The sequence below is a fragment of the Chiroxiphia lanceolata genome, chromosome 4 (genome assembly GCF_009829145.1).
Source record: "Chiroxiphia lanceolata isolate bChiLan1 chromosome 4, bChiLan1.pri, whole genome shotgun sequence".
Taxonomy (NCBI): domain Eukaryota; kingdom Metazoa; phylum Chordata; class Aves; order Passeriformes; family Pipridae; genus Chiroxiphia; species Chiroxiphia lanceolata.
This window is the reverse complement of record NC_045640.1, coordinates 7,256,820-7,278,886: the sequence shown is the minus strand read 5'-3', so window position 1 is coordinate 7,278,886 and position 22,067 is coordinate 7,256,820. Positions and strand designations below refer to the sequence as shown.

General features: G+C 36.2%; 2 protein-coding genes and 1 long non-coding RNA gene across 6 annotated transcripts in view; 2 read left to right on the top strand and 1 right to left on the bottom strand.

Annotated features, from left to right (window-relative positions):
• Nucleotides 1-10,036: 10,036 nt before the first annotated feature.
• Nucleotides 10,037-17,540, top strand: SPON2 (spondin 2). Its single transcript, XM_032686516.1, has 6 exons — nucleotides 10,037-10,338; nucleotides 11,129-11,354; nucleotides 11,719-11,942; nucleotides 12,210-12,401; nucleotides 13,403-13,577; nucleotides 15,597-17,540. The coding sequence occupies exons 2-6, from the start codon at nucleotides 11,132-11,134 to the stop codon at nucleotides 15,773-15,775; spliced, it is 993 nt and encodes a 330-aa protein (XP_032542407.1). The 5' UTR covers nucleotides 10,037-10,338; nucleotides 11,129-11,131; the 3' UTR covers nucleotides 15,776-17,540.
• Nucleotides 14,388-22,067, bottom strand: part of LOC116786153 — a 15,472-nt gene continuing 7,792 nt past the window's right edge. For all 4 annotated transcript variants that reach the window (XR_004356840.1, XR_004356843.1, XR_004356841.1 and 1 more), the window contains 2 exons: nucleotides 19,352-19,540; nucleotides 14,388-15,771 (listed from right to left, as the gene is read on the bottom strand). This is a non-coding gene — a long non-coding RNA (uncharacterized LOC116786153). The remainder of the gene's footprint in view (nucleotides 15,772-19,351; nucleotides 19,541-22,067) is intronic.
• Nucleotides 20,401-22,067, top strand: part of LOC116786152 (transmembrane emp24 domain-containing protein 11-like) — a 5,630-nt gene continuing 3,963 nt past the window's right edge. Inside the window, exons 1-2 of the mRNA XM_032686518.1 lie at nucleotides 20,401-20,614; nucleotides 21,501-21,601. Of these exons, the coding sequence (XP_032542409.1) occupies nucleotides 20,485-20,614; nucleotides 21,501-21,601 (231 nt within the window). The 5' untranslated portion in view covers nucleotides 20,401-20,484. The remainder of the gene's footprint in view (nucleotides 20,615-21,500; nucleotides 21,602-22,067) is intronic.

The window sequence follows — 22,067 nt, the reverse complement described above, 5'->3', positions numbered from 1 at the left end:
AAGTATCAACTCAGGATGGGAACTGACTGGTTAAATAGCAGCAATACTGAAAAGAATCTGGGAACTGTTGTGAATACCAAGTTCTATGAGAGCAATTGGTGTGTCCTCATCGTGAGTAAAGCAAAATGCATATGGGGCTGCACAGGAGCTGCAAGGCCAGCACACTGAGGGGAGTTCTTTTCTTATACCCAGGACTCACCACTGGTGAGGCCACACTGAACACTGTATTCAGTTCCAGGATTCCCAAATCAAGAGGGATATTGAGAGACTGGAAAGGGTCCAGTGGAGGGCTATTGAGACAAACTAGACTAAAGGATATTATTACACGTGAGGAGAGGCTGACAGATCTAAGCTCGCTTAGTCTAGTGAAAGGAGGGCAAGGGCAACCTAAGGGCAGCCTGCAATCCCTCAAAGCATGTTTTCTGTCACAGACAGCAAATCCAGATCCCCACTTGGTAATGGCAGATGATGTAGTAAGGGACAAGAGCCATATATTGTACCTTGGGAGGTTGAGTCTGCTAAAGAGGAAAACTTCCACATGGAGCGTGGTGTGGCACCTGAACTGATTACCCGTGGAGGTGGTGGGAATCTCCCCCTTGTGCTTTTCATGACTCAGCCAGACAAAGGCAGAGCTGGCCTGCCTTAGTTAGGTGATAGCCCTCCTTTAGATAAGAGGCTGGACAAGAGATCTCTAAAGGCCCCTCCTAACCGGTGTTTCTATTAATCTAGAAAATAAATTGATATATATTATTGAATATATAGTGAATGTAATTGAATACTGTTCACAAAACACCCAGGAATAAATTCACTCATTACAGAATATTGTGTCTATTATTGACATGAATAAATCAATGCTTTTTAATTTCTGGTTTTGATTGTTCTGGCTTTTCCTATTATAGCAATTCTAGAGGCAGTTAGAAATATGCCATGTTATAATGATCATGTAGGGCTATTATTGCTGATATAGTGAACTAAATGTGGGGACAACAAAAGAGAAGTATGTAAATGATTACTGAGGTCTTTCCCCAGTTCTGTGCTTATGTATCCTTAAAGGTAACTGTAACATGTAAATGTAAATTTCTTTTTTTCCCATTCTTCTAATCATGCATTTTATTCATAATTAAGAAAGGTTATTCAAACAACTGCTAGAATAGTTTCTCAGGACCCATAACTTATAATATATTCAGTAAACTGCACTGTAACTTTGAAGAACAGGTTAGGACAAGAAGTGAAGAACATCTTTCCTTAAATGAATCTGCAAACAGAATTTAGAGTAGTTAATTAAAATGTGATCTGGGAAAAGGCTTTTCTATTGACAAAAGGAATTACGATATGAGCTTTACATCTTTCAAAAGAATAGGTGAGATTTCGATTATGTTCACATTGACATAATTGTGGAGTGTTTCTATTGGTGTTAATTCATATTTATACCAGTGCTTCAGAATTAAAAATCTGTTCAAGCATTTCTAGCAGTACAGTGTGTCCCAGCATGATGCTTGACACTGATATAGTTTTAGAAGTAAAAGAAGCAAATGAGCAGCACAACTTCCTGAGATATAAATTGATATCAATTTATCCTTAATTTGTTGTTAGTGTAGAATATAATGGAGAAAAATTAAATTTTTCATCTCTTTGTAGAGTTCACTTTTTCACTGTAATAAATGATAAATAAAATTCGCACTCGGGTACTTATATTTATTAATAATGCAGAGATTTGAAATATCAATAAAAATTGCAAGAAATTATATAACCCATTATTTAACCAGCAGCTTTCTTCACTTTCAAAACAGAAAACTCATTTTTTTAACATAATGTCACTTTCTTCATGTTGGCAAAAATACTAACTTAGAAAATATTTGTTCTTACAGTTCGCATTCCCCTGAGTTTTGTTGAGAACCGAAGAGTGAATAGAGCATTTTATTTCATTCATTATTTCTGGAGAAGACCAAGTTTTTTGTTGTAGACAAGTGATATGGGCCTGTGGTCAGAAACAATAATGTCTTACATAATAACACTCTTGTTTCTTGTGCTCAATACTACTTTTAAAATCTTCTGTGCTCTTGGGTATGTGTGTCATGAAAGATACTTTTTTTCTGCTCTCAGGGTGGGTAATTCTGTTGAAAGTTTCTTTCTGTGCACTGGGGTATAGATGCATAGACAAGCAATAAAATGAATATTTCTATAAGCAACACAATATATCTATGATAACCTTCCAAATGGTTTAAATGAGGATGGCTGACAGCATTATGATTGGAGTATTGTTAATTAAGATTACCCATTTGATGGGAGTTGATTTCACGACATTTATAAAAGACAGTAAAAAAAAAAAAGCCTGGTTGCTTATTGTGAGGAGGTCATAAAAGACTTGAAAGTTCCTGTAATAAACTCTCTGTGGGCATGAATTTAGTGTTATTTGTGCTTCAACCAGAGATCCTCTACAAGCACACCAACACTTCTGTGGAAGCTGCTGTCATTGAACAATGTGCAGATGATGAAAGGGCTTTCCTCAGAACCCAAAAGAAACATCTCCCCATCTCCCAGTCAGCTCCATATTCTCCATGTTCATTTAACTGTAGTATCTTGAGTTTTGGAGAGAGATTGGTTCATGTTAACTCAAGGAATTCTGCACTGAATTCCATTGTATGGCATAGACGTATTCATGTCATCAGCTCTACATTCCCCTCCTCTGCAAACCTTAATTTGCAATTATATTCCCTTTATTACTTATGAAAGAGAAATCCCATATGTGGGCAGGGCCTATGAGATTATTAGACAGGTGAGAATTTCTTGCCATTATCCAAAGCATTGAAATACTATCAGAAACAAATTTTCTTCATTATATAAGATCACAGGATAGTTGAGGTTATGAGAGATGTCAGGAGGTCTTTTCCAGGGTCAGCTTTGAGATTCAATCAGTCTGCTCATGGCTTTATCCAATCTCATCTTAAAGCCTCCAAGGAGGGAGACTGCTCTGCATCTTTGGGCCAACTGTCCCACTACTTGACTGTTATGATGGTGAAAACATTTTTCCTTATATCCAGTTTGAACCTCTCTTGCCTCACTGTATGCCCATTGCCACTTATCCTCCCAGTGTCTGCCACTGTGCAGCATCCACCTTCATTCTGGTGATCTCCTTACAGGCACTGGAAGGCTCCTATCAGGCTCCTTTGATCACCTTCCCTTCTCCAGGCTGAACAAAACTTGCTCACTATCCAATGAGCTCACTCAAGTTTATCAGTGTCTTTCTTGCATGGAGTTTAAGTGGGGTTGGAATACTGGAGACAAAATTCTAGATGAGGTCTAACAAATGCTGGAGGTAACACTGCCAGTGCTTGAGGTCTGTACTATAAGATCTTCTTATGCCCTTGAACGACATAACCTATTATTTATCATCTGTCATTAAATTGGAAATTCCTAGTTTTTCTTAGTGTCATTAGATCCTACTTATAACCAACCTTAGGAATGATGACAGAATTATATCTATAAACAGGAAAGTTTTACTGATTTTCCTATATAATTTCCATGGCAGAAGGTAAAAAATTGTATCTTGGTCTCAAAAATGTGGTACCACTCTGCCAGTGGACCACAACTCTTTGTTCCAATGTCACCTCTATTCTGCATTGACTCCTCACCAGTCTTGGGGTGGGAAAAAGATAATGTGCTATGGTGAAAATTAATAGATCTTTTACTGAATTAGAGCTATGTGCAAACTGTGATATATGGATGACTTCCCAGAAAAGACCAATTCATTTTTTCAGTACCTCATTATTCACATGAATTAAAGATGCAACTCTAACAATTCCACAGCAAGCATTTAATAAATTTAAGACCTCTGAAAAAAAATACAAGATAAATCAACAAAACTGACTGTGAAGCAGGACATAATATAAGCAAAGAGAGGCCTTGATGGTAACTATTTTAGAAATATAATTTGGTACCCTTCTGCAGTGTTGCCACAGAGATAAAGGACTGACATTTCTACAAGGCAAACAAAGCATCAAATTTGTCAACACTTTGAAAAGTAACTTTGTAGTGTTTAAATCTTTTTCCAGTGGAAATTCAGTGGCAAACAAGAGTACAAATGTTAATGGCATTCATTTCATTCACTTCATTTCACTTTAGAAATGAAGTGAATGACAAAATATAGGAAGATTGGACTTGTTGGAAGATGCAATCCATATTTTTCACAACAGTGAGAAATAATTTTTATTCTTTTAATTATGCTGCTTAGTTTTGTTCCTTGCTTCCATAGCCAGTTTTCAGCTCTCTTCTTAAACCTTTGTATAGACAGCTATATTAAATATTCTCTATGATATAGTAGAAAACTATTGAATTTATTAACAACTGAGGTTTAGAAGTAATGACAATTCCACTAGCAACAAAAACATGTGAAAAGAATGAAGCCAAATCAAAAAATCCTACAATCCTTTACATTAGAAACAGTGGAATAAGAAACTAAAACTGGTAAAATGCCATGTTGAAATAACCACAGGGATTTCTACACAGGCTGTCTACTCAAACTTACTGAAGAATGATGGAATGAAATACTATGGTAAACAAAACATTTTTCTTTTTTGTTTACAGTGTGTGTGTGTGTGTGTGAAATTCCATAAAAATATTCTGCCTTCTACTCTGATGAAACTATAGTGCAATACACGCTAGATTCTTTTATTTCAGCTAGAGGTTTTCCTGCAAATATCTGAAGCAAATTTAAAAACAGGGATTCCTTCAAGTGTCCAGCTCAGGTCTGCAAGGTTCGCCTGCAGCATCTTATAAACATTCAACTTGTTTCAGAGTTTTGTTAAGTCATGCAGGCTGTACAGTCCAGTGAGCAAAAACTGCTGGTGCAGGCATGCCACAGGTTATACCCTCATCCACAGCTCAGATATGTGATGAACAAGTCAAAGAAGCTGGTTTTTTTTCCCTCAGATCTGTGGAGTTTTGGTGGATTAAAAGACAGCATGAATTCCTTCTCCAATATCCTGCTCCAAAACCCTCTGGAAACAAGAAGTAGTAGTGGCACTACCAGCTGGCTGTTGCAGGTGTGCAGTGAAGGATAATGAAGTCCAGGATAAAGGAGCTGCCTGAGTGTGTAATCCTTGTGAGTTTGCTTCAAACCTATTCTAAGCATTAGCCATAGTATAGGCATGAGGCTCCCAATTTGTGATTTAGCTGCCGAGCTGGCAGAGAGGATTTAAATTACTTGTTTCCAGATGAGTTCATTGCTGCCAAGATAGCTCTTACTTACACATAAAGGAGCTTACAAGATTTCATGGTTTCTGCTACAGATGAATTGGATAGATAACCTTGATGGTTAGGGCATCAGGATGCATTTGTGAGAGCCAAGAATGACCAGCTTTACATATTATGCCTGGAGGACTGTTGTGAAACAGGAGAAAATGGCTCTGTAGTTGATTTCTGAAGGATACTGATACAGTGGAAGACAACTTCTGTATTCATATGATAAATGATAGATTAGGAAACCAAAAGTGCTGGTGAAGGTGACTATCCAGAAAAGTCAAACACATTGGGTACTAGAGAGCTCAGCAACCTGCAGTAGCCAAAGAACCTTCAGGTTATGGATGCACTGACAGATCCTTAGTCTCACTGACAGATGCAATCCCTAGTCTCACTAACTAATGTATAAATCACATTTTCATGTGTGAAACACTTTCATGTCAATTGAAACCCGTATCATGGGAGCTCCCATCTTCTTTTCTGTTGGGAGCTACTTATTCTAGTCTCTTCCTTGTGTCTAACAGTGAGTCAAGTGAAGGGACTAATTTGGCTGAAAGCTAAATTAGAGAGATTAGCTATTAACTGGGTCAGTTCTACAATTTGTCTCACTGTGTGGACAACTTTTACTGGTGTAAAGGAGGAGAAAATAAGCTGTGATGCAGAAATGGGTGATATTCCAGAATCTTCCTGAAAAATGTTTTCGAAAGCAGAAAAGATGATATGTTTGCTATTTTTGCACAGGTTGGGTGAACCTAAGCTGTGGGTAGGGGAAGAAGCTGAAAGAGAAGCATAATCTCTGGTCCTTGTCATAGGGAACCTTGACTTGGTTAGCTAGGGCTGGCCTAAGTTTTTTAGTACAAGTTACTCCAATACAACTGACAGAAGAATGCAGAGAATGACCGAAGGGCTTTTTGTTGCTGATCATTGTCATTGTGGTCAAGAAGACTGGTACTTTTCCTTGTCCTTTTCCTTATCTTGGCTTGAATTCTCAGAGAGCCCTGAATAAAGATAGAGATGCCTGAATCTGTTACTTAGGTGCAGATGCTTTCATGAGAGCTGGGATCAATGGAGACCTTATCAATATAGTTATTGGAGACCAGAGAACTACTCATGAGCTATTAATTTGGTCAGGTATTGGTATGGATTAAAGGGTGAGCTGAACAGTTCTCTAGGTTCTATCAACTAAAATGACCAGACCTCCATTATCTATACTGGCAGTTTACATATCTAGTTTGCATGTTTGTACTTACTTTAGGTGCCTTAATCTGCAAACTAAATTTTTATTCCAAAAGGGTAATTAAAATTAAAGCTGCCCTCACTACTGTTGTACAATCCAATATCAGGAATACTTTATTCCCCTATGTAAAATTCATTATTTTATAAACACTTCCAAAACAGCACTACAATTTCTCCATCATAAAATATTCTGCTGTTTGCCACTCTGGTGCTGAGATTTTACAACTTAGTGCTCAGAGGGTTTTGACTGAATGTAAACCTTTGGCATTGCCATGGTAACTACAGGAGAGAAAGTATGGCTGTATAATCCTTCTTAAGTAATACAACGTTGTGTTTTTCTTGGTAGACAAAGAGATTCTAGGTAGTCATAAGCATATTAAACAGCCTGTGAATATCAAAGTTGCACATATACTCCTTTTCATAAAAATGGAAATTGTTTTAGCAAAATTGTAATGTGTGGTAATACCTCAGGAATGTAAATACAAAATTTCTGGAGCTTCTGTTTTGAGCAAAGGTGGGCAAACTAACTTCAGAACAATAATTTTGGTAAAATTTCCTTTGCCTTAATCCTACAGTTTAATAGAAAAGTAACAAGTAATCATGGTAATCTGGCTGCTTAACAGAAAAAGGGCTAAATTATTCTCTGACTAATCAAAATGGAATTTACACCTTTTAATGTGATATATTCCTGTGTGATAACCTAAACATGTTCATGTGTTTTTGTACAGTGCAAATGATACCAGAGCCAACATGATATTGATGATACTGCTGTATTTTTAAGTAGATTTTTTTTCTCTAGTTTTCTCATTTCTTTAATTATTTTTGTTAGAAAAATACAGAATATTGTAGACAAGGTTATGACTGTTATTTAAAACCCAAAAATATCTGGACATCCTTTTGGTTTTATGCTTTCCAGCTTTCATCCTCTGAATCTTGGTAAAGACTGCAGGAACTGTAAAACTGTTGTCTTATTGACAAGAAACAGCAGCAGTTGCACACTTCTGCAAGCAAAACTAAGCCCAAGGTACATTTTGGCACAGTTGCTTACATAAAACAAGCTTTATATGCCTAATCCCTGCAGCATCCAGGGTCTGTAGAGGTACATACGTGGATAGAAAATACCTAAACCTGAAGAGACACAAACTTGAAAAACTAAAGCTATTTTCCTGTAAAAAAGAAAGAAAAAATATGTTCTGAATGGAAAGGTTTGTTTTCCATGAGTTTTCAGCAGCTTCCTAATGGGACATACAAACTGAAGAAGGAATGCAAGCATAGGTTCTGATCCCACAGCAATTTTTTTCTCTAACTGCTGGCCCACAGAAATTTGGCATCTGTGGTTCTCAGTCATGAAAGTAATCCATTAAGTGGAAATTTTTTTCTGGTTTTTTTTTCCTTCCCATCCATGAGATACATTTGGTGTTTTGATGTCCTTCACAATGTCAAAGACTGATTACACTTAGCACAGTTTCTATTTAAAGAAACAAGACTGTGAATCCTCAAATTAGTATTTTCTGACAACATTACTCTGCATGTTGTTGTTTTTTTTTCTCTTCTTTCCTCTCTCCCTCACCCATGGGAGGTAGGGAGAGAGGATAATTAAATAAATTTACAGTATTTTGTCCAACAATTTCATTAGAAATCCCACAAAGATAAGAGTAGGGCTCTAGGTCCTAAAGAATTTAATCCTGAGAAATCTGTCATAGTAAACCCCTCACTGTAAACAAGGAAAAGTCCAGTGCCAAATCATGCAGCCTGCATGTATTGTCCTGTTCCTGGGTACATTCATAACACATAGCCATGGAACCAGAATAATCTAGTTTGGTGATGTGCCTTTTGCCAGTAATTTATCTTCGAAAGGAAAAGGCCAGTCTGATATATTACATAATTCTGTGCCAGATCCAGAGCCAGTTGCTTTGTTCCCATTTTAAGTGCCATCCTGGCAGTGCCACAGTATGTTTCAGCATGAGAACTTCACTGGCTCAGTAACTGTGATGATAAACAACAAAGCCTACTGAAGTTTACAGCTGCTTAGTAATATATATGCAAGCCTTAAGTATTTCTAACGGTGCTCTGAGCAATGTACTTTTAAACCTTCGTATAATTCTCCTAGAGACTGCATGGGCTGGAAAGATCACCCCCTTCTGATGTTATTAAATTAAAATCTCTAAGAAACCTGTGGATCTGGAATTCTGTGCGTAGGAGGGAGGGAGATGGACGTGATTCAAATATCATCCTTCAAAAAACACTCAAAGAACTTGTATAAAAGTATGCATGAAGGCTCTTTGCTCTTTTTCTTAGTGGAGTCTGGCTCCTGGAACAGAAATCAATTATGGAAAACATAGCATTAACATAGGATGGAGGAAGAGATCTTGGAAATAAGGGCATGTCCCTTCCTAGATGGCTTAATGTCCTACAGGATTCCCATAAGCTATCCAGATACAGAGGAATTGTGGCTACAGGTGCTGTCTCCATCTATGTTGAAACTTGCAAGAGATTCCATTTTGTCAGCAGAATAATCAATGGAAATTCCATTCAGGCATCCCAGTTTATTCACCTCCTGGCTTGGATTTACCACGGGTGAGGGGCAGCAGGGAAGTTTCCAGTTAAAGTGCCACAAAGCTCTAACATGTTTGGTAACTCCCTCCTGCTGGACAAATGTGTGTCACTTCATCTATATGCTGTGTGCTTAACCTCTCATGGCCTGGGGGTTTCATCTGAAAAATAACTGGTCTTATTTGCTTTTTTCCCATGTGCTGTACCATCATGTTAGAGATCTGTGGAAATACTTAAGTGACATTCCTCACAATTTCTAAAGTAAACTCTATGCAATATTATCTTCATGGTTCACTATAAAATTTTGAACTTAACTGCCTTTGCTGATCAGCCAAGGACCTTATAGGGATGGCACAAAGCCCTTGTTTTCCCTTATTTGAAAGGTGATGGGGAAAACAACTTAAAATAAAGATTAAACATTATTTTTAATTGGGTCACTATATAATGCATATTTTTTCATAGACAATTTAAGTAGTTTTAGTGATGTAAGTATACGTACTGTACTACAGAGGATGTATAATTTAACTGTAATAGTAAGATTTTTATTTGGGGTTTTCACTCTGAAGACAGCTAAGAAAAATCTCCAAGCTTCCCAAAACCACTCTTTCCAAAGAAACCACAACGTTACAGAGCCCTTTCATCATCCAGCACACGGTCCTGTACAACACAAAAATGTACACTGTACTACTTTAAATTAATTCATATTTGCAGGAGACACAGTCTGTGTCAGTATGTGCAATTATGAAATGTAACTTTTTTTCCTCTTGACATTTTTAGCTGCCTCACCCCTTTTATTTGAACACATACATATGGTGTGTGAGAGTGAGCAAGCTCTCTGTAAATGTTTGGAAGGAGCATCTGTCAGACAATAAAACTTACAAGCAAACATGTTTCTCATTTAAAGTGTATTCACCAGAACTATTTCAGTGTTGGAATCAGTTCATTTGTATAGCTTGGAGGCATTAATAAGAGCAGAGAACTGTAAAGGCACCAGAAAACTTGAACTGTTACTAAGAATCCAAGGTATTTTTATAAAGCATTTTGTCTTTTCGGCACCCCAGTCTTCTGATAAGGAACCTGAACCACTTGACAGACAGGAAACCTCTGCTAGTCCTTCCAAAGAGATTGCAAACAAGAAGATGGCATGATTTTTGCAAACCTGGAAAGTCTAAAGATTGCAATAATTGTTGGACCAAAGGGACCCTCTTCAGGCATAAATAGCAAGACTCCTACTGTCTTCTCTTGCAGACCAACTCAGCTGCCAGCAAAAGCAGGTGCTCTCCCACTACCAGTGCTTCAGAGGAATATTTAGTGAGTATTCACAGCTATTTTTACAAATTAATATATTATTAGAGATTTAGTTATGTTTGTATAGTTTTCTCAAAGGATAGAAACATTTAAAAATCATTTTTAAAGGCTGTTATTTTAAACAATTGCTGGAGTTCAACAGTCTGATGCAATTACCATGTTAATTTAAAAACAAAATTTGCACAAGCTATGACAGTAACTTTTAAAAAATATTAGTTTTTAGAACTGTGTAGTTTAGACAATCTAAAGGAATTACAATCTATTTTTAATCCACATTATGACAGTTAAGTAATTTATATAAATATGAAATGTATTTGATTTTAAATGTTATGCTATAAAACAGCCTTTGTAGAACACAAATTTAAAATAAATCATTTCTTTTGGCAAAGTAACCTGCAATTTAATCTTTAGAAGAATAAATACACCACTAATGTTTTCCACAGAAACAGTTGCTACTCTAATTAAATCAAGATGTGACTCTAATCAGATTTCAAAAGAAAATCAGAAACAGATTTTTCTCAGAGGTAGTACTATGGACAAGGATAAGATATTTCTATTTTCATTAGAAACACTTGTCCCAGGTAAAGTTACAGATTTGTTCTATATAGCATGGAAATTACAAATCTGAAAGCATTATAGTAATGCTTTTAGAAGCATAAAATTTTTTATTGTTTCAGATATCTGCTTTCTTTTAGGTTATAACTGATGCTACATTAGATTTTATTAGGTAACTGTTAGTAATTTTGAGTGACTAATATGGCTAACAGATTTTTTTTTTCTTTTTGTGTGGAAGGGAATGGAAAACCTGATGTTTGTCTACTGCTCCTGTAAAGTTATCTGGACAGTACTTGTAACTATACTAGGTTATGCCAGCAGCTTGCCTGTGGGGGATGATTCTATTTGCACAGCAGAGGAACTTGCTAAGTACAGGATAATCTTCATAGGGAAATGGAGTCAGACTGCTTTCCCTAAGCAGTATCCACTCTACAGGCCCCCAGCACAGTGGTCATCCCTGCTAGGTAAGTCAAGTATGCACAGTTTTAACAGTAGATAAATCTCTTGACCTCTGTGGTGTTTTTTTTTTCTTCTTAATAGTCAATTTTAAGATAACTAATGGAAAAGGAAAAAATTGCCAAAGTTATTAAGAATGAAATTCATAAAATGAAGTATCCACAATATTTTCCAAAAATCTGCAACTGTTTTCAATTGACTTCTGTTTTCAATTGGCCACAGCTGAAACAAACAGTGATAAGCCAAATGTTTTAGTGTTCACTCAATTTTATGCACATTTTTTTTTAACCTCAGAAATAAAACAGAGAAAATGAAGAAATAGGCACATTGTAAATCAGACTTTTATGTCATGCCATGTATTCACTCAAATAGGTGTTACTCATAGTTCTGACTACAGCATGTGGAAAAAAAATGAATATGCCAGCAATGGTGTACGTGATTTTGCTGAAAAGGGTGAAGCATGGGCATTAATGAAAGAAATAGAAGAAGCTGGAGAGAAAATTCAGAGTGTACATGGAATCTTCTCTGCTCCTGCAATTACCAGTGGTACAGGACAAACCTCTACTGAATTAGAAGTGCATCCAAGACATCCCTTAGTAAGTAAACATACATATTAATTTCAAAAGTTTATTTTATGCCACCAGCACCCAAAATTAAATATTTGTCTTCTCACTTGTAGGAACAATATAATGCAAAGAGTTATGAAAAAGCATGTCACATTGCAGGGAGCACTGTACAGTTTCTATAAAGTAGAAGAACATAATGAAATTATTCCAAAATCTTTGAGTTAAAATTACTGTAAGCAGGACCGAAGCATTCCAAAACGAGTGATGCAATCCTGATGGATAATTTTGTTTCATTAGGTTTCATTTGTTGTACGAATTGTTCCAAGCCCTGACTGGTTTGTGGGTATTGACAGCCTAAATCTCTGCGAAGGAGATCGCTGGATGGATGAAGTGTCAGTAGATCTATATCCATATGATGCTGGAACTGATAGTGGTTTCACATTTTCCTCACCAAACTTTGCCACTATTCCACAGGAGACAGTTCAAGAGGTAGGTATATGTACATAGTTTAGCACTCCATACTGATATGTTTTGAGATTTCCCTTTAAAAGATAACTATTCTATAATTGTGAAACTGATTTTAGTATTTGGGAGTGCTGATGCTCTCTACACATGGATTTATTACACAACTGATAAACTCACCGGTTTTGTTTATTTTCTGTGTCTTTGAAATTTATTAGGTAGATGCAGATGGTTCACGAAAACTTGTCTCTACATTTTAATTATTTTATAGAAAAGCTGACAGGTTTTAGATGACATTTAACAATCCTTAAAGCACCAGGAAAATAAAAATACTTGCAAGAGTCCCGACATTACGAAATATGTATCTAAACAGGAAAATTCTTAGTAGTGAATACTGATGTGAGGAGGAGTTTAGTTGAAAGCACTGCTGAAACCTGAAACTTGCATCTGAGGGAAAGGACTTAAAGGAAAGCAAAGAACTTCACTGCTATTGCAATGACCCCAATCTCTTTTGCTCATTTGATCCTCTATATGCCTCAAACTTTGCTTTTGCCATTTAAAAATGGTGGGGAACAGAGGATTTTGATTCAAATATTTGAATACTATAGGTATTCAGTTAACCCCTTCTTAAAGGTCAGTTTTCCTCGAGACAAATACTGTGCTAATGAGTAATGAGAAAAGGTACAGAGAATCTGGAAAACAATGCATTTGGCCTCCTATATACATATGACAGCATGCCTAATATTATTATTTAATACTCAGCCAGTTTTTTCCATCAAACCTTCCGTACATTACTGTGTTTTCAGTACCTCCCAGCACAGTCTGCTATCCAAAGTGGATGAAATTCATTGTTTCCTGTCTCAAAGCATTCTCCATAAAAATTCTGGACTACCAGCATAGTTAGGAGAACCGAAGTTCACTCAATTAACTTGCCAAAAAGTATTAGCATGATGTATAAACATGATTTTACAGTTATCTGCTTACTAATACGATGTCATTTGATTAATATTCCCCTTTTAATTTTGCAGATCACTTGCTCCTCTCCAAGTCACCCAGCAAACTCATTTTATTATCCAAAACTCAAAATTTTGCCACCTATTGCTCAAGTAACAATGGTGAAATTAAAGAAAAGCCAGCTGGGTCTTTCTGCACCTTATATTAATCTTCCAGCCAAAAGCAACGAAATAATAGACTCTGTCTCAGGTAAGTGATTAGTTCATTGATGTTCTCAATTCTGTTATTTTCATTCACTCAGAAATATGTGGAAATCTGGCAGGTGATGTGGATGAAACAGGTGATCAGGCAGAATACTCTCCTATCTGCATAGGAATAGTTTCCAGACTCACACATGGGAAATAAAACAAGCCAGTTGACATAAAAGAGAATTCCTGAAAGAATAAGGGAGGGATTGCATATTTGAGCTGTGGTTCAAAGGATTGGGTTGCATCCACAGTAAGAGCTACTCAAGCCTTTGTATCAGTGTAGATCAGTGAATTTTATGAGAAACAAATGACACTTGATCAGAATCAGAGTTCCCAAACTCTTTGCAACTTTAAAATAAATATTCCTCCTTAGGTTTTTACATGATGATGAAGCCAAGAACTATTATTGTTGTCTCTTTCTGGGTCACAAGGCTTGACAGTTATGTGCAATAAAAATTGATATAATTCAATTGTTCTGGACTTATTTGCAATAGAAACATAAATCCTGACAACAAAAATCAGGTTCTCATTTTTATTTTCTTAAAAATATTAGCTAATAACCTTGACCAGGTAGGAAGATATGCAACTACTGACTCAAGTCAGTCTTAAGGGTGATTTGCAAATCCCTGAATTAAAAAAGGGAGCAATGCACTCCCAGAAGAGTTGCCATGTTCCAAGAGCTTCTCTAGAATGTCTGAGTATTGCATGGGTCTGTGCTGGACACCTCACAGCCACTAAAATAAAGCTCATTTTCTACACAACTAATGTGTGATTTTTACTTTAATAAAGGTATTTATCAATTTATAGTGGTTTAATGTACTTCTGTTAGTAAACAAGACACATCCAAAGTGACTGCCACATATCTCATTTGCAGTTATGTCTGTCCCACAGCATTCAAAATGAACATTTGGCCCTCTTTAGGGTATAAATTTAAAACAATGCATTTAAAGTATGGCATTTCAAAATTACTTTTTAATCACAAATCCCCACTTTATTGTATGCTCACCAGTAAATCAGTCTGCTTAAAAACGTATTCCAGAATCAAAAGGACAGATTTAACTACCAGAGGTCAAGCTGTGTCCCTCATTCCTTCTAGAAACAGGAATGACTGATGACAGCAGAAGTGGTGAGTTCACTGTAATGCCAGAAATTTATACCAGGTGTCACACACTTAGTGTGGCATTTAAAGATGGTTTTGTGCACACCTATTTTACCTGCAAATGCTGTAACAGGAAGTGTTGATGCAACTTCCTGTGACAAGCAATATTTTAATGTAACCTGCTAAGGAATACTCAGTCATGCTTTTATGAGAGATATTTTCACCAGAAGCATACATTGTGCAAAGTACTTTAGAGTTTCTAATTTCTTTTCCTGAGGCAAATTATACTGAAACCCCTTTTAGTATTAGAAAGCTTACAGTGACAGAACATCTTTATTGGCAAAAGGGGGAGTAGTATACACACCAAACAATAGTAAGATGATTTAATGTAAGAAATGGGACTTTTCTTTATTTCTGAAGCAAAATTGTAATAAAATTAAAATGGAATTCGATATGACCAACTATAGGAACAATAGCTAAGAAATATAAATATATCCAAACAAACCAGAGAAAAGCTTTAATCTCAGCGTTTCTAGTAAGCCATGAAAAGGCAAATGAGTTATAAAATTGACAGTAAATGTTTTTTAATTCAGTCTTTTGGGTGCAATTATTTCAAGCATAGTTTTCTTTTAAAGGAATTCTGTAGTTTCAATTCAATAGATAATATGCTGCACTACTGATATAATATCTCAGACATGCTCTAGATTGCAATAACAATAATATCATTGTTCATGAGCTTAGGAGATGAAACCAGACCTTTATTTATTTTAAGAGACAACATATGGATTTTATTACTATCACATGTATTTTTTGTATAAGAAAGGATGCTATTTGATCATAATTCCTTAATGCTTTTTCAACTGTGTATTTGACTCAAGTACAGCTTCATGTAAAATTACGTTTTTGTTGTGTGTACTGCAGAAACACCCCTGGACTGTGAGGTTTCCCAATGGTCTTCCTGGGGTCTCTGCAGAGGCGTTTGCAGAGAAACAGGGACCAAGATCAGAACTCGTTTTGTGCTTCTTCAGCCTGCCAATAATGGAATGCCTTGTCCAAACCTGGATGAAGAGACACCATGTGAACCAGAAAACTGTGTCTGAAATAAAGAAAAGATAATAACCCAGATAATTTAAAAGTAGGATAAGTTTAGATCTAAACTACATGTCAATCAGTGTTCTTTAGAATTTGGATATGCTGCACTATTTTGATGAAAAGAGTGGTTTTGAAAGTTGCTATTTAATGTCAAGATTTTAGCGGGTTAAATTTCTAAGGTTTAGTATGACAACAGTACTCGATCACTTACAGACCAAAAACCCCCAAATAAATCCTTCCTACAATACACTGTAAGTTCTTGGAGTACCCTCTAGTGGCACAAAAGAAGACATTTGGAAACGTAGTTCACATGAATAAAAATCAATTACAACATCTAAACTAATAGCCTTCTTAAATACTGTAATATGATTATCTACAGATATTTATACCTAGAAATTAATTTTTTCATCTAAATTATGTTTTTATAATTTATTGGCATTTTTCTTGTCTTTCTAAATATGCTTAACGTGCATTTCTTCAGAAACTACTTACATAAGTCAGAGTGACCAGATGTTTGCAGCGTGGTTAAGACAATAGTGGAAGTGAGTAAACTTGTCTTGAGACTTACGAATATATGAAAATGTATTTTTCTTTTTTTTTTTTCTCAAAAGCGGGAAGAATAACTGCCATGAGGACACTCAGCCAACAAAATTACTAGAAAAATATAGAAGTGTGGATACTACTAGAAAACTTCTGAAGTGAATTAAATGTGTTAGTTGAGATTCAAAAACTGATTGTTGGTGTGTGTCACTCACGAGACAACTATCTCAAAATAAATGCTGTTGACCATAACATAAATTATATCATTACCTTTATATATGCAGTAAATATTGTCCATGTTTCTTTAAATGTGTTGCTGCTATTTATTTGCTCTTTTTCCACTCTTTACACAGAAAATTTAGCAATTTTTAATAGTACCTAAAATTCAGGTATACACAATGATAACAAAACACAACCTGTCAGAAAGTGTTCCTGACTGCAAGCTTTAATGCTCAAATAACTGTTATAAAATGAATGTAACACATGGCTTATGAAGAGTTGTGGCTACTAACCAGGAAAAGGATTTTGGAATAATACTTACTCAACAGAATAAGTCTGCAGTCAGCTCACAAAACTTTTACAGCACACCGCTATTTTACAAATATACAGCGCAGATATTGAACAGGAAAGTTGATTTGAGAAGGTTCTTTTAGGAATATGCCAAATACAAGAAAATTTCTCGTGTCCTTTAAGGAGCACACTGTATTCTCCATAGGGCTGAGACATTCAAAAGGTTCTCTGTATTTCTTTCCAGGAGATAAATCTTGCAAAGACCCAAATAAATTTGAAACTTTATCAGATTAGAATTAGTTGCTCCTCCAAATGCTGTTAAACACAGTTTTTAGAGCTCATTGTAGGAATCTCTACATCTCTTATTCGTCAGACTCCCGCTGTTGCTCATTGTTCAAAATTTTTTCACTTACTCTTTTTATCATGTCTGGTTTGTTTTTTTCCAGGTTCCCCTGTTTCCACTCTATAATGGGAATAGTACTAACTACACTATTTTGTGTTTAGTTAACTATCAATATTTTTCTTTCTTCTTTTTATAGTAATGTTAATCATTCTGTGTTTTCTGTTACACTTATCTACTATATTTTTACAGATTTACCATCATCTCAGAAAACCCATGCATACATCAAAGTATATATTTAAATACTCTCTGAGGACAGGAACTAATTTCAAATTTAGTGATTGCTGAGTGACAAATTAGGCTCAATAAAGGCTTTGGGCAGATCTCAGATTCAAGTCTAAATCATGCCTTAGGAAAAACAAACCCACAAACCACAAGGTATCCTTGGAGGTACATTCCTGGAAGTTCTCTTAACATTAGAGTTTTGCTTCTTCATATGTCCAGAGCAAAGAGAGGGCCAGGTTCATTAAAAGAATATCTGCATTTGCAATTGTATATATGACCTGAATCTGGGATTTCAGTCCTACAAAAAAAGAACTGAGAGTGGAGTAGTCCCAGTGTTTACTCGAACTCCTGGAGCCAAAAGTTTCCCAAAGGAAACCTGGGGAGTGGTGGAGTAGAAAGGGAAGTGAATATACAACAAGCCAACACACTTCAGGAAACTCCAGTCAGTGATATATAACTTTGCTACTTTAGACTGTTTACATACATGAATATTCACTACAGCTACCTTCAAAAGCAGAACTTTTCTATCCAGCCAGTTACCTGGATATGGGATTTTTTTGTAAGCTGTGACTTCAGGAGACCTTGATACACATGACATTCTTTAAGGATGCCCTTGTAGTTATGTAATGTTTGGTCACAGATCATTCCAGGTATTCCCTTTGCAAATCCAAGGCATGGAGTCATTACTTGGGGCAAGACTACGGATACAGCGAGTGAAGCACATTCTAATGATGGAGCATATTTCTCATAATATATCATTATTAAACTGATTAGTGAGGTACATTATCCCTGTGTGGATACTGCTAGGACTTTGTAGCTTTTACTTTCTGCAGTCTTGGAATTCTCTTAAAAGTCTGGGGACTAGGAAGAAGCATAGAGAAACTCTTCCTTCCTTTTCCTTTACAACTAGTGTTACAGATGGCTGGCAGCCAAGATGCTGTGGTCCTAAACACATGAGATTTAGGGAAGGAAACGGGCAAATTAACTCCTGGGTTAAACTAATCTCAGAAAGCACTTTGGAAGGAAGCTTGAAATGGATTTGTAAAGACAGTTTTTTTCAAGAATGTTTTATAGGAAGGATCAGCTTTGACGCCTTGGTAGATATTATTGCAGAATGGAAGACATGGTTAAAGGTAAGTGTAGTAGTCAAAAAGTCACCACAGAATTAAACTGTGGTCCTACAGAAATAATCAACACCAAACTAAATTCCTATAATGGAATAAGGTACCTCATTACTGAGAACAATTTTTTCCAATACCTTAAGGAATTTAAAGATGGTGAACTGTGAACACATGAAAGATTGGAGGATAACTTCTCGAGCCAGGGAATAGACAGCCCTACCAGAAGGGATGTGATACCAGACCAGATGGCCACCAGCTTAAGTGAGTTAATTGGGGACATCAACACTGGAGGCAGCCCGGGCTGCAAGGATCATGCAGCATTGGAGACTGCAGACCTGAGGGAGGGTCAGATAAGGAGTAAAGTTTGGCCCCTGAACTTTAGGAGAGCAAACTTCCAGCTCATCAAGGGGATAGTCAATAGGATCCCCTGGGAAACTGCCCTCAGGGACAAGCGAGCAGAACGGAGTTGGCAGATCCTTAAGGAAGTCTTCCATAGAGTGCAAAAGCTAGCAATCCCCAGGAGCAGGAAATCAGGCAAGGAAGAGACCGGCATGGCTGTGTAGGGACCTGCTGATCAAACAAAAGGGAAAGAAGCAAATGCACAGACAGTGGAAACAAGGACAGGTAACATGGGAAGAGTATAGAGATTAAGTTCACTTGTATAGGGACGGGACGTGGAAGGCCAAGATGAAGCTGGAACTGAATCTGACAAAGGACATAAAGAATAACAGGAAGAGCTTCTACATGAATGTTAGCTAGAAAAAAAAGGTCAAAGAAGGTGTACCCACCCAACACACAATGCTGGAAAATGGGTTACAATGGATGAGGAGAAGGCTGAGGTACTTAGCAACTTTTTTCCCTCAGTCTTCAACGGCAATGTCTCTTCCAGGAAAGGCTGAGAGGATTGGGATTGTTCAGCCTGGAGAAGAGAAGATTTCAGGGTGACCTAATTGAGCATTTCAGTACCTGAAGAAAGCCTATAAAAAAGATGGAAAGGGAGTTTTTACAAGGATATGTAGTGATAGGAAAAGGGGAAGTGGGTTCAAACAGAAAGAAAGCAGGTTTAGATTACATATTTGGAAAAAAATTCTTTACTGTGAGCATGGTGTGGCATTTGAACAGGTTTCCCAGAGAAGTTGTGGATGCCCCATGCCTGGAAGTGTTCAAAGCCAAGGATATAATAGTACCAAGGATAAAAATAAAAACCTCAATCTTTGTTCAAGTTACTCTATAGCTTTCTCTAGAGAATTTATTAGGCAGCATCTAAGAAATAGACATTCTTATATAAAAAAAATCTTATTCTGAAATAATGTTTATGTTTTTAATTTTTCCCTGAAGTATCATATTCATTAATGTTTCAGATTCTTTTACTGTTCAAGTTCTTTTGACTTCTTTAAATTTCTTCCAGCCCTTTTACATAGTCCCTGTGTTTTTATGTGGGTGCATACATTTGCCCAGTGATTTAGGATGGAAATTACAAGACTTCTTAAAAAAAGAGGAGTGAAGCTCTGGAATAATCACCCAGAATAAATAGGAAATACAACTTAATAACTTCATTTAAGCTGAAAATTGAGCAGTTTTTGGAAAGAGATAGCCAGTGTGGTTACTCACAGTAATCTAGGGAACTGAGAGGCCCTTTCAGTTTCATGCTCTTATAAGTGTATAAAATAAAATTTTAATCTAGATGCTGGGAAAGAAAAAAGATTTTACAAGGTGTCTTTTTCATGTTATCTCATTCTCCAGAACATATTGCAGTTATTTATAAACGTGCAACCACCAGCTGCCTTTTCTCACAGTTTTTTTCTCTCTCAAAAATACACTGATAAGAAGCAAACAAGGAACAACCACAGGACTACAGGCATTTGTATGTAACTATTTCTCTTCAATAGCAGTACAGCAGGGATATATTAAAAAAAAAAACATGAAAAGCCAATTAATTGGATTATTTATGAACTTCTGGATTTCTTTTTCACTTGCTTTGTATTTTCACATTGGAGAAAGAGAAGAGAAATGTATAATTGAAGATCTTCCCAGCGACACGTTGGTATTTGGTAGGTACCTGTCAGTGCTCTATGATTATCTAACCTATGCAATAATAAAGATAACTTTTAATGTAACAGGAAATTCTGTGACTGATGAATATACTAAAACATTAGTGCTAAGGAAAAGGCACACTGAAAATTACTACCCACAGCAGGGAGTAGGAATAAAGTCCTCACGCATTGTGGGTGTCCATCACTCAAAAAAAGGTGCAGTTTTTCAGAATGCTTTACTGACTCAACAATGTCTTTTAATTCTACAGCTGCAGAACTGCTGCTTCTATGTGTGTTTCTATACATTCTGACTGATGTACTCATTCACAACAGAACTTCTGTAACGTGGTTTTCCCCATAGGAATGAGAAAGTTACTTTTTTGATTAATGCCGGTCTGGAAAGAGACAATTCAAGATGTACTAAAGTTTCATTTCACCTGGGATACCACAAGCACATTAAATTAATCTACAAGACTGTACATGCAAGATTTCAAGGGGATAGCAAAAAAAAATAATACAGAATAATCTTTTTCTTTAATAAATAATGTGATAAATATGAAAAACAATCCAAAAAATGTAATTTGACTACAGCACATTATGCTTTTGGGGTCTCAGTATGTCTTCTGGAGGTTAATCTTGCCAGAGTTTTAGGAGTAATCAGAAAGTACTTCTTGTTAATTAACCATTATTTGTAGTACTCTAGGACATTTTCTGGTGTAGTAAAAATTTATTGCATTTCACAGTAATGTAAAGTGCCCCTGAGCACTTTTAATCATAAACATATGAAATACATACATTGTTTTAATGCTAATCATTTATCTTTATATTTTTCCTAAAAAAGCAATGAAGATGTTTAATGTTAAGCTATGTTTTATTTAATGGATTTATCCATGTTCTTATTCAGGGAATTACAAAGTACAACGCTGGGATATACATAAACACGATTTTCTTGAATCTGCTCCTGGTTTGGGAATGTATGTGACTGTCTCAACTCCTTCTGGTGAGGTAAATATGCTCTATGAATGTTTCTGTAGGATTTATATGTTGACTTCTGGCACTGGCAGGCAGCACTATCTAAAAATAAAAGACACTTCTGGAGAAAAAGTAAATCTACAGTTTACCAGCTAGTTTGGTATTTTGATGCTGAAAGGTTTAAGAACCTCATGATTTCTATCAAAGTAAACAGAAATTACGATATTTGATAATTATGTGCATGGTCAACTTTTGCATTACTATCAGATTTGGGAAAGTGTGTCATTAAGAACAGTAAGTGACAACTGAGGAAACAAGTTAAATTAAAGAAAAAGAAAGAAAATTCACTGATGAAGTAAAATGACACAGAATGTACTTCAGCAGCAGAAAGGAAGGCTGATGATAAACAAAACTGTGAAAGTTGAGATCTTCCTGAGGCTGGGTGTGGCCCTCATGCAGAGCAGCTGCCTGTGTTGCCACGAAGTCCTGAGCCTTTCCA

Bases quoted from the DNA above. Each gene is read 5' to 3' on its own strand.
- SPON2 (XM_032686516.1), top strand. From the start codon at position 11,132: ATGGAAAACCTGATGTTTGTCTACTGCTCCTGTAAAGTTATCTGGACA. The intron at 11,943-12,209 runs GTAAGTAAACAT...TTGTTTCATTAG, and splicing joins TGCATCCAAGACATCCCTTA to GTTTCATTTGTTGTACGAAT. The intron at 12,402-13,402 runs GTAGGTATATGT...TTAATTTTGCAG, and splicing joins CACAGGAGACAGTTCAAGAG to ATCACTTGCTCCTCTCCAAG.